The sequence below is a fragment of the Aotus nancymaae genome, unplaced genomic scaffold (genome assembly GCF_030222135.1).
Source record: "Aotus nancymaae isolate 86718 unplaced genomic scaffold, 86718_ANA_hifiasm-v0.15.2.pri h1tg000046l, whole genome shotgun sequence".
In the NCBI taxonomy this organism is placed as follows: Eukaryota; Metazoa; Chordata; class Mammalia; order Primates; family Aotidae; genus Aotus; species Aotus nancymaae.
Window position 1 is genome coordinate 28336243 of NW_026988460.1, and position 13765 is coordinate 28350007.

Consider the following 13765-nt stretch of genomic DNA (forward strand, 5'->3'; position numbering starts at 1 on the left):
CTAGATAGGGGAAAGGGCTTTCTGTGCCCCAGGGGCCAGGCTCACACTCACCACCCAGAAGCAGTTCCCCCAGCTGGGGTCCTGGAAGAAGGCCGGGCAGGCAGGGCTCTGTCCTGGGCAGGCCTGCTGAGTCTTCTTGGTGGCCCTGCAGTCACCATTCACCTGGTGGGACAGACACAAGACTCAGGTCTCCCGCTGGACCATGTGGCTCCCCCACATACATTGGCCTCCACAGGAGACTCCCCCCAACCCTAGACCTTCAAACACCTCTGCAGAGCCAGCAGGACACCTGCCTCTCCTGGGTCTCTGCAGTGAGCAGCCCTGAAGAGCCTCAGCCAGAGGGAGGAAGGGCAGGTGCACCTGCTCACCTGCCAGGCCAGGCTGAGCTCCTCCAGGCCGTGGGCCACAGAGCCATCCGGCAACATCAGATCATTGCCTGCTTCATTGTCGTTGGTGTCCAGAAGGCCGGTGGATATGCCTGTGGGGAGGAGGGAAGCTGAGGAGGTCCTGAGAGCCTGTGATCCTCCCCCAGGGTACCTGTATGAGAGATGAGCCTGAGGCACATGGAGGATTGGTAGAATCCCTCCACTCCAGACTCCTGGAGCCTAGGGTTCTGGCTCCAAACCCTCATCAGAAGAGGGACAGAAAGCACAGGGACTGAGGACAGCATGTGTCCCCCCATCCCCTCTCCACGTCCTCAGCTCAAGTGGCTGGAATCCAGGCCCGCCCTTTGTGTTCCTTGGCAGAGGGACCATAGAAGGGCCAACTCCACCTTGGAGCCACATATCCCAGGGATGTGGGCAGAAAGCCCTGGGCCTCGGTGCCATCATCTCAACCACAGTGGCCGCCTACAACCCGGGGATCTGTCATGCTGGCTCTTGGTGGTGGGGCCAACCCTGCCAGGGCCCAGACTCACAGGGGTGCCAGAGGTGCAGAGTCAGGCTGCAAAGGCCGGTGGGCACATCACAGAAGACAGAGACCCTGTCCTCACTGGCCAGCTCAATCCTGGGGATGTCCCTCCTTGTCATGACAGGAGGCAGCTGGAGGTCTGGAAAGCTCTCCCCCAGCAGGGAGGAGTTGTACAGCCCATAGGCCTGTGGGTCAGAGTGGGTGGGCAGAAGGGCTGACCCACAGCCAGGTCAAGCTTGAAAGGGCCCTACCCCCAGGTGACTTGCCACAGGCACAGGTCTCCAGGGGAAGCTAAAACCTCTCCTCCTCACCTGCAGGCTGGGGTAGAAGATGAAGGTAAGGTGGTTCAGCTCCATGGTCAGGGCCATGAGCCCCGAGCCTGTCTGACTCAGCATCAGGGAGAATGTGTTGTGAGCAGTCTTGGGCCAGCAGGATGCTGCTGCACTGGGTGCTGAGGTCCCACACCTGGCCATCAAAAGTCATCTTGTGCTGGGCCCCGGCTACCAGGGCATGGTCTGGGGAGAAGCAGCCCCAAAGGCAGGGTGAGTGGAGCCAGCTCCACCCACCACAGTGGGAGCCCAATGCCTGCTGGACACCCCAATGCCTAGAGCCCCAGCTTAGCCTGCCCTGAGGCCAGGAGTCCCCCTCCCCTGGTGCAGCAGCCAGAGGCCCAGTGATCCCCCACCTGTTTCAGGATGACATGAGCTGAAGGGCTATGGCCAATTCAGCCCTAACAAGGAATGGAGTCCCCAGACCCACTATAAAACTGCTGTGCTAAGTAACAAAGCCTGGCTCGGAAGCCACATAGTCATACTTCTGTTTACATCAGATGTCCAGAGCAGGCACAGCCATGGACCCAGCAGGCAGACTGGTAGCTGCAGGGTTTTATTTTAGAATGATAAAAATGTTTTAAAATCGATTGTGGTGAGGCATGCACAACTCTGAATAAACTAGAAGTCACTGAATCGTGCACTTAAAATTCACAGATCAGCCGGGCACAGTGGCGCTAAGCTATCCCAGTGCTTTGTGGGGCTGAGACAGGATCACTTGAATGCAGGAGGTCAAGGGTGCAGTGAGCCAAGATTGCACCACTGCACGCACTCCAACCATGACAACAGAGACATAGCCTAAAAAAAAACCACAGATCAAACAAGTCATCCATTTAATCTCAAGGAAGTTACTGGCGGTGGGGGCAGACTTTAAGTGGATGGCCAACAGCTCCCTCAAACATGACAGCAGTGTCCTGCAGCCCTGCCCTCTTCAGGGTAGGGAAGAGATGGCTGGTGAAGGAGCGGGTCTGACCAGTCCAGCCAGTGTGGCCCCTGAGCTGTGCCTTGGGGGTGCTCATGCCCCTGGCAGGGAAGCACCATCTGTGGTGCACAACCATGCACCTGATGGCCAGGGCCAGCATCCCGAGGGAGGCACTCCTAGCCCCATGGCCAGCTGCCAGAACTGAAGGGCACAGAGAAGCCCATGGTCACACAGAACTTGAAGACCAGGCTGTTTTCTACAAGATCAGTGTGCTGCTTAGACCTGACTACACCCACGCTTCTAGGGAGCCGCAGGCCTCCATGTGAGTCCCACACAGATAAACTGCTCCTTGCCAAGCCTGGGTACCGTGGCTCCCCCACAGACATAAGGGGCTCCCTCATGCATTAAGAACCTTACATGCCCCTTACCCATGTGAGTGAGCCCCATTACCTGCATTTCACAGTGGAGGAATCCAAGTCCACAGAGGTTAGCAGACTCACCTGAGCCACATGCAAGCTCCCTAGGAGCCCAGAGCTGGTCATCCCAGCACCGCCTTTGGCTGCAGGTCACCCCTGACTGGCAAGTCTGAACTCAATTAGTGCCCTTGGAGCTGTAATGGGAGGTCTGCCTGCTGCTCCAGCAGAGCCCAAAGGAAGTGAGCTGGCCTGAAGCCCTAAACCACCCACTGTACTCCTCTACTGTGCCAGGCCTTATATTCTGGACAAAAGCAGGATGTGCAGCCTCAGCCCTAGTCCCAGAGGACCTTGGGAAGTCCAATAACCTCTAGGCCTGGCACTGTGATTCCATGAGCCTCTGCAGGCTTCCCTGTGCCCCCACAGTACCTGTCCCTGCATGGCCCTGCTGCTGTGCCCACAGGACAGGGGGGTCCCAGGGAGGAGAGCCGCATAGCCCGGGGCAGGACTCACTCCCAGGGACCCTGCAGCAGGCAGCATCTGAGTCGGTAGAACTCAGCCAGCATGTTAACCCTGGACAGCTCTTGGAGTGGCCACAGCAGCTTCTCCTCCACCAGATAGCTGGTCACCCAGGCCATGTCCAGGGGCTCATCCCCCCCAGGCAGCAGTGGCAGCATCACCACCACTGAGTAGTTCCTAGAGGGAACGCACAGGACAAGTCACTGTGCCTGCCCGAGCCTTGCTTCCTTTGGCTGCAGAGGGGGAGCTCACAGGTCCAAAGGAAGAGCTCTGCCATGGAGAGCATGGGGGTGCCTCTCTGGGAAGGGCTGTCCTCATTCTAGGAAATCCCATAAAGAGGTGGAGGAGGACAGAGGCCGGCATGACAGCGGAGGTTGGGGGTGAGGCCGGGACAGAAACAAGCTGCCCTATTTGGAGGATGCAGATGTCTGATGTCATGTCTGATCTGTCCCCTGGGTCTTGGGCAGCATGGGAGCCTGTGTGTGGGGATGCCGAGGACAGGAGCTGGAAGGTGTAGGAAATTGTTTTGTTTTTTTGAGACAGAATCTCATTCCGTTTCCCAGGCTTGAGTATAGTGGTACTATCTATCTTGACACTGCGAACTCTGCCTCCTGAGTTTAAGTGATTCTTCTGTCTCAGCCTCTGGAGTAGCTGGAACTACATGCACTCACTGCCATGCCTGGCTAATTTTTGTATTTTTAGTAAGGTCAGAGTTTCACCATGTTAGCCAGGCTCGTCTCGAACCCCCAACCTCAAGTGATCTGCACAAAGTGCTGGGATTACAGTTATGAGCCATTGTGCCTGACCAACAGGTCTAGGAAATGTCTGCAGTTGAGGGGAGGACTGGAACTTTCTCAATATGTAGAGCAGGGTCAAGCCTGTGAGATCTGAATGATTAGGAAATCTCGGCTCACCTAGGGGTGTAGTGGGAAGAGGAACATTGTGCGCGTTCTGTTGTTGATGGGCCAGTGGAGGGGGTGCAGGGGCAGGTGGCCTCACTTACCTTCTAGGGAGCCCAGAGGCCCTCCAGCTAGGGTCAGAAAGCAGCCTCAATGCCTTCCCTGCCAGCTGAATCCATTTTTTGGCACCCCTACTAGATCCCACTAACCAGGTAGGCGAATAACCGGGCAGGTGATTCTTCAACCATGCCAAAGCCCCGCCCTGGGAGCTCTTCCCCTCCTCAGCCTACATTCTGACAGCAAGGTGACAGGAGCAGGAACTTGTGTTATATGGAGCATTTTACCCATGATGCAGGTTTAGTTGCTATTCTACACCTGGGGAAACTGAGGCACACAGAGCTGATGCAGAGGAATCCCAGTAACAGAGCCGGAGTCCAGATGCTCTGCAAGGCCACCAGGATGGAAGAAGGGGGCTGCCCCCCACTTGGAGCCCAGTTCCTGATGGGCCTCATGCCTGTGAGGGAAAAGGATGCTGGGTCTGAGCCCCCTGCTCTAGACTGGGTTCCCCACTTCTATCCACCACCCCCGTGTTCTCAACACAGGGACCAAAGGGGCCTTTTGAAGTGAAAGGGCGATCACATGCATCCTAGGTCAGAGCAGAAGACAGAGTCCTTCTCCCCACCCCCAGGCTTGGGACCTCCCAGTCCCTCCCAGTTGCATCAGCCCCACCACCTTCCTATTCAAACAGGCCAGGCATGGTGGCTCATGCTTATAATCCTGGCACCAAGTCTCTGGAGCCCAGGATTCTGAGACCAGCCTGGCTAATATAGCGAAACCCCGTCTGTCCTAAAAATACAAAAATTAGCTGGGTATGGTGGTGAATGCTTGTAATCCCAGCTACTTGGGAGGCTGAGGCAGGAGAATCACTTGAATTTGAGAGGCAGAGGTTGCAGTGAGCTGAGATGACACCACAGCACTCCAGCCTGGGTGACAGAGAATGAGACTCCATCTCAAAAACAAATGGGCCAGTCACATCCCTCTCCCAGGCCTCTGTGCAGTGGTGCCCCCACCTGCAGCTCTGTTCCCATGCTGGCCCCATGGCTCTTGCTCAAACTGTACCTTTTTAAAGTGGGCCATAGCCACACTATAGGATCCCCCGCCCACCATCTCACCACTGTTTCTTCTCTAGCATTTACCACCTAATGTATGGCTCGATGGTAAATGATGAGCAGTGGGCCATACCCAGCCCGTGGCCGGCTTCTGCAAGGCCTGCGAGAAAGAAGGGCTTTTGTGTGCTTAAAAGATTACAAAACAGGCTGGGTGTGGTGGCTCCTGTGTGTAATCCCAACACTTTGGAAGGCAGAGGGGTTTGCATCACTGAAGGTCAGGAGTTTGAGATCAGCCTCGAGTGGCAAAACCCTGTCTCTACTAAAAATGCAAAAAAATTAGGTGCAGCAGTGCACACCCCTGTAGTCCCAGCAACTCAGAAGGCTGAGGCAGGAGAATCGCTTCAACTCAGGAGGCAGAGGTTGCAATGACCTCAGATCACACCACTGTGCTCCCGCCTGGGTGACAGAGCAATACTCTGTCTCAAAAAAAAAAAGATGATTACCACACAAAAGCATGGAAATGTGACAGAGCAGAATGGCCTTCTTAAGAGGTGACTCAGGCTCTCTGCAGGGAGCAGTGCACACCCTGCTGTAGATTTCTTGGGCTTCGTGCCTGTCTGAGTAAAATTGAGCTTTCTGAAGGCAGGGGTCAGCCTCACCCACTGCGCTCCTCTGCACAGCTCCTAAAATCCTGCCTACACTAGGACCATGCTCACAAGGTCTCTATGGAGTGAGGAAGAAACCCCAGCTTCCACTCCTGTGAAATGGAGAGTGAAGAAGCCTCTGTGTGGGGCGGTCAGAGGAGTCAGTGAGTCAGAGTGTGTGGAAGCATTCAGCATTGCACCTGATATGTGGCAGGAAGGCCGGATGTGCCACTCCCAACCCTGTTACCTGGTTAGGAGGTCATACAGGTCCAGCAGGGGTTTGCAGAGCCTCTTCACTGCCCATGAGAATGTGGCCTCAGCCCAGGACAGCATCTGGTGGGCCACCTGGAGAGGGAGGGGACAGTGAGAGCTGTCTCAGTCATCAACTGCCAGCCACGCCCCATCCTTGCTTTCACTCATCAGCTCCAGATGGGCCTGGGACCCCAGTTGCCTGGCATCCTGGGCACCCAGACCTGCAGCCACCACATGGCCTCCTCTGCCTGCTCCCACCACACCTTCTCCAGGGGCCACAGCATCACCTCCAGGTAGGCATCCTTCAGTGTGGCCAGGGGCCTTGCAACAGGCAGCCACCACCCACCATGAGGCCTCTGGGCAGCTCAGAGGCCCAGCTCAGGCCTGGAGGAGATAGGGCCTGTTCCTGGGATTAAGATGGGGGGGAGGGGGAAAAGGAAAAGAGCAGCGGGCACTGGAGACTGCAGGTGAGCTGTCACAGCAGACCCGAGCTGCCTTTGCATGGCCTGCTCATAGTTTGGAAACTTGGATTGGGGGAGGGTTCCCACCACTCCTAGAAGTGATATGAAGCTCTCTGCACCTGAACTGTTCGCACAAATGTGGTTTATGCTGAACCCCTGCTTGTCTCCTAGGAGTCTGACAATGTGGTCCATGCCAAGCAGCACCTGCCAATGTGGCAGCCCCCTCTAAAAATCCTGGGTGACACAGTGCTGGGACAGCCAAGTGCATCCCATGTGAAGGCACTGGGACTGGGAGAGGACACTGGGTGCTGGCCCTGGTTCCTCCTGGACTCTGTCCTGACCCCCTTCCCTGTGCTGACACTCCTGCCTCCTCTCACTATAGTCAATCACAGGCATGAACAGCACAGTGTGCCGGGTCCTGGAGCACTCTTCCAAATTCACTGCCCTGTGGGTGGCCATGGGACTCTGGCACCGCAGAGAGGATGAGGAGGTGACATTCAACAGTCAGTCAGTGGGATGCCCACCCTGGCACTGGGCAGGGTCTTAACCTCAGATGGTGGAGAGGCCACAAGTTCCTAGTCCTGCCAGGAGGGCAGTCGGGGCAGCCGCTGTGAGCGTTTAATGACCACACGGCCACAGAGAGCTCATCATGGAACCAGAAAGAGACTCTGTGGCAGTGAGCTTCACAGAAACAAGGCTGTACACTCAAAGGAAAGCAGGGGCAGACTGAAGAAACCTAGGCAGCAGGCATAAGGGATATCATCTTGGAGACTTTGTAAGAATAAGACAGCAGAACACAAAAAAAAGAAGATTGGGCCAGGCCTGGTGGCTCACACTTATAATCACAGCACATTGGGAGGCTGAGGTGGGCAGATCACGAGGTCAAGAGATCAAGACCATCCTGGCCAACATGGTGAAACCCTGTCTCTACTAAAAATATAAAAATGAGCCAGGCCATGTGGTGCATGCCTGTAGTCCCAGCTACTCAGGAGGCTGAGGCAGGAGAATCACTTGAACCTGGGAGACAGAGGTTGCAGTGAACCAAGATCGTGCCACTGGACTCCAGCCTGGTGACAGAGCAAGACTCCATCTCAAAAACAACAACAAAAAAACCCCACAATTTGCAGGACTGGATGTGAAAAGGGGAAAAAAAGTCCAAGGTTAAGTGCATGCTGTAGAAGAACCACCACCTGTTCAGCTGCCAAGCACACCATCATTCCTAACTCAGCAACAGAACCCACCCTCTGGGAAAAACTATAAGTGAACTGCTGTTTCCAAAATGGATTTTTATGGTTGGAAATCTGTGTTTCCCAAGCCCTCCTTCCAGTCCTTGGCACTGTGACAAATATTTCTCACCCCTGGGGATGTGGGGCTGGACATGCAAAAGGGAAAGTCACCAAGGCTGAGTTTCAGCTGCCTGCATCCTTGCAGCCAGGGCCATGAGGAGTTCCCTAGCTCCCACCGTCCATGCTGGACTCACAGGGCACAGCTCTGCTGCAGTGGCCGGGCTTACCTCCATGAAGTGATTGCTCAGGGTGGGCCCTGAGTCATTCTTGAAGGTCTGGCTGACACGGAGATGCCTCTTGTTGCTGCTCTCGTCCCAATGCTTCCCATAGCTCCTCTCCAGTTTGAGGGATTCTCCTGCCTCAGCCTCCAGAAAAGCTGGGATTACAGGCACCTGCCACTACACCTGGCTAATTTTTGTATTTTTAGTAGAGATGGGGTTTCACCATGTTGGCCAGGCTAGTCTTGAACTCCTGACCTCATGATCCACCTGCCTCAGCCTCCCAAAGTGCTGGGATTACAAGCATGAGCCACTGTACCCAGTCTTTTTTTTTAAAAAAAAAAAAATTTGTTATTTATTTTAGAAACAAGATCTCATTTTGTTGCCCAGGCTGGAGTACAGTGGCACCATCTTGGCTTATTGCAACCTCTGCCTCCTGGGCTGAAGCAACCCTGGATAAATAGACATAAGACTGACCCTGAAGTGCCAGCCCTGGATCCATTCCTATATGGCTATGCTATTGAGAGCAAGTTCATCTCTTTGGGGATGAGCTCAGGGTACTCAGATCACCACTTCCCTGACTCTGGTGCTCTCTCTGGAGGTCCCACCTGGCCTGGGCACCCACCTTGTGGCTGAAGGCTGGGATCTGTGTGCAGTGGAGATCATAGCCCAGCTCCAGCCTGTAGGCACTGTCTGAGCCACTCTCTGTCTGCAGCCTCTGGGTCATGCTGCACCATGTGCTGGCTGCTTTGCCTGAGCTTTGAGGATCAATCAAGAGACCCCTGCTCTCCTCTGCCAGGCAGCCCTCCACCAAGACTCCAAGAGGAGGAGGGCTGAGCCTGGCCTCAGCCATGTCCCCCTGACCCTGTGCTCTGCTTCACCTGTCACTCCATTAGAACCTGTCCATGGGGAGGTGTTAAGAGATGGATGAATGTCCCCTCAACAGACACACCTTTTTTTTAATGAGCAGGTACTAAGTCCTACTCAGAGCCCACAGAATGATTAATGGAAAATCCTGTGGTGACAGCATATCTTAGCTCACAGAGCCACGGCCAAGTAAACAGGGCAGGCCCTGCCACCTCCAACTGCGCCACAGCCAGGCACACAAAGCCTTACCCAGGAGGCTACACTGGATCCTCAGGGAGTTGCTTCAGAGCCACCCCACTGCTGCAGCAAGCCAAGGGCATGCAGCCCAGCCAGCCCTGGCATAAACAGCTTGGCACCCAGGGTGGCCACACACTGTCCATCCTCCTCCTTCCTTTCCAGCAGTGCTGCAGGGACAGAGAGCAGGCAGGTGAAAGGGTCAGCCCCCAGGGATGAACACCCCCAGTCCCAGGCAAAGAGGGTACTGGGAAATACCCCAGAGGCCTTGGGGTTGGTGGCTCCTTGAAGAGCCAACACCTGTGCCCTGCACAGCAGGACACAGAGAGGCCTGATCATGACTCACTGCAGCCTTGACCTCCCAGGCTCAATCGATCCTCCCACCTCAGCCTCCCAAGTAGCTGGAACTACAGACATGTGCCAACACAGTGGCTAACTTTTGTATTTTTTTTTTTTTTTTTTTTTGTAGAAACAGGGGTCTCGCTATATTGCCTAGGCTGGTCTTGAACTCCTGGGCTCAAGCAATCCTCCTGCCTTGGCTTCCCAAAATGCTGGGATTATAGGCGTGGGACACTGTGCTTAGCACAAGAATAAAGTAGAATGAGGCCAGGCACAGTGGCTCTTTCTTGTAATCCCAGCACTTTGGGAGGCCAAGGCAGGCAGATTTCCCGAGGTCAGGAGTTCAAGACCAGCCTGGCCAACATAGTGAAACCCCGTCTCTACTAAAAATACAAAAAATTAATCAGGTGTGATGGCAGGCATCTGTAATCCCAGCTACCCAGGAGGCTGAGGCAGGAGAATCGCTTGAACCCAGGAGGCAGAGGCTGCAGTGAGCCAAGATTGCACCATTGCATCCAGTCCCAGCAATGGTGTGAGACTCTGTCTCAAATAAAGTAGAATGAAACAAAATCAAATAGGACAGATGACAAAAGAATTAACCACACATCATGGGTTGTCAGGTAAATTTCACCTTCTGAAGCTTCTGCTTCTGCAACACTAAAGGTCATCCAGAACACACAGGTGGAACTGGGCCAGCTGTTATGACTCCCAGACACCCACATGAGGTGGTCGACAGCCACCGCTCCAAGTGCCCCCAGCCCCGGCTCCTGTCCTTACCTTGGAATCTTTCAGAACACATAAGCGGCACACCCAGGCGCCACCACCTGGCTCTGGCACAGGGCCAGCACCTGCTCAGCCTGGGTGTGTGGGTTTAAAATTCCCAGTGTATTTTAGGCCAAAATGTTACATGTGTTTCTTATTGTGGGTGAGAATAAAAAGCCCAAAAGCTGCTATTTTAAGGTTTGTGGGGACAGTTGGAGGTTGAGGGAGGTTCTGGGGGCTCACACTGAGCCTGCATCTGTCCTTAGATGGGATGTTGATATTGAAAGGCTGGGGTGATGATGACCATCAGGAGACATTTGGTCCACACCCTAGCCTGGCCATGGAGGAGACAGGGCACAAGGGGTCTCATTGCCTACCTGTCACGTGGGCCTGGTCACTCAGCAGATGGCTCAGCGATGCAGAGAGGCCAGCTTGCTGCCGACCTGCCATGTGAGGTTCCCTGTAAAGATGACAGCACTGCCCCTGTCACCAGTTTCATCTTCAGCTGTGCCTGGAACCACTAGGCCTTGCTGACCATGGGTGGCTGTGTGTCACTCTAGCCCTGAAAAGGCCTTGGTGTCACCTGGAATGATAGGCTTGGCCAGCAGGCCCAGCCATGACCACACAAGCTGGGACTGCAGAGGGCAGGAGACAGCCCAGCTAATGGCTTTCTATGCCGATCCTTCCCCAATTTTTGTTTTTTCTTGAGATGGAGGAGTGCAGGCTGGAGTGCAGTGGTGGGATCCTTGTTCACTGCCACCTTCGCATCCTGGGTTCAAGTGATTCTCTTGCCTCAGCCGCGCAAGTAGCAGGGATGACAGGCACACACCACAGTGCCCAGCTAATTTTTCTATTTTTAGTAAAGATGAGGTTTTGCCATGTTGGCCAGGCTGATCTCAAACTCCTGAGCCCAAGTGATCTGCCCTCCTTGGCTTCCCAAAGTGCTGGGATTACGGACGTGAGCCACTGTGCCCAGCCCTTCCTCAATTTTTTAAACTCCAGATTTCTCAAAATTAGAAACCTGTGTTACAAACTCAGACATAAATACAAAGGACTCCTCTTCTCTCGTTGACAACCCCCTCGTTGTATCCCTCAGGAACACAGTGGACCGTCGCTATGGAATGTGACTAGAATCGACCCCATCTGTCACCTCCGCTGTGCACCAGCTCCAGCCCTGTTCATCTCACCTGTCTCACTGCAACATCCTCCTGGCTCTCCCAGTTCCCATCCCGCCATTGGTAACTGATCTCCACGTGGTGACCAGACATGTCCAATGATGGCACACTAGCGTTTCTTACGGTACAATCCAAAGTCCTTGAGAAGGCCAGTGAAGCCAGAACTTTTTTGGTCACTGGTGCAGACACTGGCAGGTGGGCCACGGGGACAGCTCCCTACACTCCAAGGCCCCACATGGGAGATCCTCTAGAAAGCCAAGAGCAACTACAAATGCCATCTTTTGATGGCCCCACCAACCTGCGGACACACCCCACACACCCCTCTGATAGCCACTAGCCAGTCAGTTCACCCAAAAGATGTCAAAACAATACTATTACCAGACCATCACTACTTAATGCTGTGTTTCCCTGATCCCCACCGAAGTGTGTGCAGATGTGTGTGTACAAATGTGTGTGCATCTGTGTACAGATGTATCTGTACATGGATGTGTGTAGATGTGTATGTATACAGATATATGGAAATAGATGGATATGTGTATGAATGTGTGGATATGGATGTGTGTACAGATGTGTATACATGGATTTGTCTATATGTAGATGTGTGTATGTGTATATGGATGTGTGTCAATGTGTGTAAAGATGTGTATATATACGGATGTGTGTATATGAATGTATGTGTACAGATATGTCTACATGTGGACTTAGATGCTCGCAGCTTTTCCTGATGACAGGCACATCCTAGCGCCGGCTTTCTACAGTGTGTATCAGAGGCCACGCGGTGCTGTCAGAACTTCCTCAGGGTGCATGTGAACAGGGTGAGCACAGAATTTCTCTCCCAAACCACCACACTTTGCAGTTAAAGAGAACACTAGTCACAAATGCGTCAGGTCAGCAGGTGTAAGCTGGGGCTCTCCAGGCAACCCAGGACCCAACCCCCACACACTGGGACAGGGGATGCCAAACAGAACACTTCCCACCCCAACCTTAAATCCCATAAGCTTTGAGACAAGTTGAACCCAAGCTCTGGCACTTTGCATTCATGAGCTCATCTGCCTCAGTTTCCTCATCTTGTATGGGGTTACAAAGAGGACTTGAAGAAGGGTCCTCTTGTCTGCTGAAACAGGCTCCAGAAAGTTACAGAGTGCTGGTTGTTACTGTAATTGTGATGAGTCTGGGGTGGATGGACCTAGAATTTCTCCGAAGGCAAATAAACGTTTCCAGGCTTCAGAAAGCTCTATAGGGAGCGGCAGGAAGGTCCGAGGGGAGGTACAGGCAATCGGTGCTTGCACATTTAGCAAATAATGAGGCAGAAGTCTCAGCCATCAGACAGGTGGGGCTTTAGGAGGAAGACGGCTCTCCCCTACATGGGTCTTCTCCCCACCCAGGCTGACGGTACAGGTGGAAGTGGAGAGAGTATTTATGCAGCAAGACATCCATCCTGGCTTCAGACACTCCACTCCAGGCCTCTGAGAAGACACTGGAAACTGAGGCAGAATCGGGTGATCCACTGCTGAATGTGCCCAGTGGTCATGCCTGGCAGGATCAAGTAGTCTAAAGCTGCTATTTGTACCCTGGCTGGAGTAAAGTGGCATGATCTCAACTCACTGCAACCTCCACCTTCCAGATTCAAGCAATTTGCCTGCCTCAGCCTCCTGAGAAGCTGGGCCTACAGGCGTGTACCACCACATCCAGATAAGTTTTATATTTTTAGTAGAGACCGGGTTTCACCTTCTTGGCCAGCCTGGTCCCAAATTCCTGACTTCATGTGATCCTCTCACCTTGCCTCCCAACATTTGTATATTTTTTGAAGTCACCGATCTGCTTGAAAAGGGGATAGAAGTTTTAAATCTTCTCCTCAGGATGGAGGAGACAGACACAAAACCTCAACACAATGACAAGAGCTCCAAGTGACTCACTAAGTTCCATCCAGGTACCCTTAGGTAAGAACCCTTGAAAGGCACCTACTAAGATGAAAATGAGCCTGGAAAACATATTAAGGCCTATCTCCAAAAAAAAAAAGAAAAAGAAAAAAAAAAAAGAAGGGCATGGTGGCACAGGCCTTATTCCCAGCTACTTGGGAGGCTGAGGCAAGAGGATCGCTTGGGTCCAGGTGTTCGAGGCTGCAGTGATCTAGGATCATGCCATTGCATAGAAGACCTTGTAAAAGAAAGAGGAAAGTGGGGGAGTGAGAAAAGCAGGGGGACGAGAGGGGAAAGACATGGGGGAAAAGGAGGGAAAGAGGTAGGAAGAGGAAAAGAGAGGGAATAGAGGGAGGGAGGGAAAGGAAAGAAAAGAAAAAAGAAAGGAAGAAAAGAGGAAAGAAATCAGAAAAACATACAAACCTCGTGGCCAGGGAATTCCACTGTTAAGAATTTACTCTGCAGAGAGGATGGTGTTCACCACAGAATAATCATAAGAGAGGAAACC

At 53.4% G+C, this 13765-nt stretch overlaps 1 protein-coding gene across 1 annotated transcript; it reads right to left on the reverse strand.

The window, feature by feature from the left end:
- On the reverse strand, positions 1–2993 carry LOC105706681 (uncharacterized). Its single transcript, XM_064362147.1, has 4 exons — positions 1221–2993; positions 896–1094; positions 369–478; positions 1–162 (listed from the first exon to the last, which is right to left on the reverse strand). The coding sequence occupies exons 1-4, from the start codon at positions 1380–1382 to the stop codon at positions 1–3; spliced, it is 633 nt and encodes a 210-aa protein (XP_064218217.1). The 5' UTR covers positions 1383–2993.
- Between the last annotated feature and the right edge of the window lie 10772 nt (positions 2994–13765).

Bases quoted from the DNA above. Each gene is read 5' to 3' on its own strand.
- LOC105706681 (XM_064362147.1), bottom strand. From the start codon at position 1,382: ATGGCCAGGTGTGGGACCTCAGCACCCAGTGCAGCAGCATCCTGCTGG. The intron at 1,095-1,220 runs GTGAGGAGGAGA...TCTGACCCACAG, and splicing joins TCTTCTACCCCAGCCTGCAG to GCCTATGGGCTGTACAACTC. The intron at 163-368 runs GTGAGCAGGTGC...CTGTCCCACCAG, and splicing joins AGCTCAGCCTGGCCTGGCAG to GTGAATGGTGACTGCAGGGC.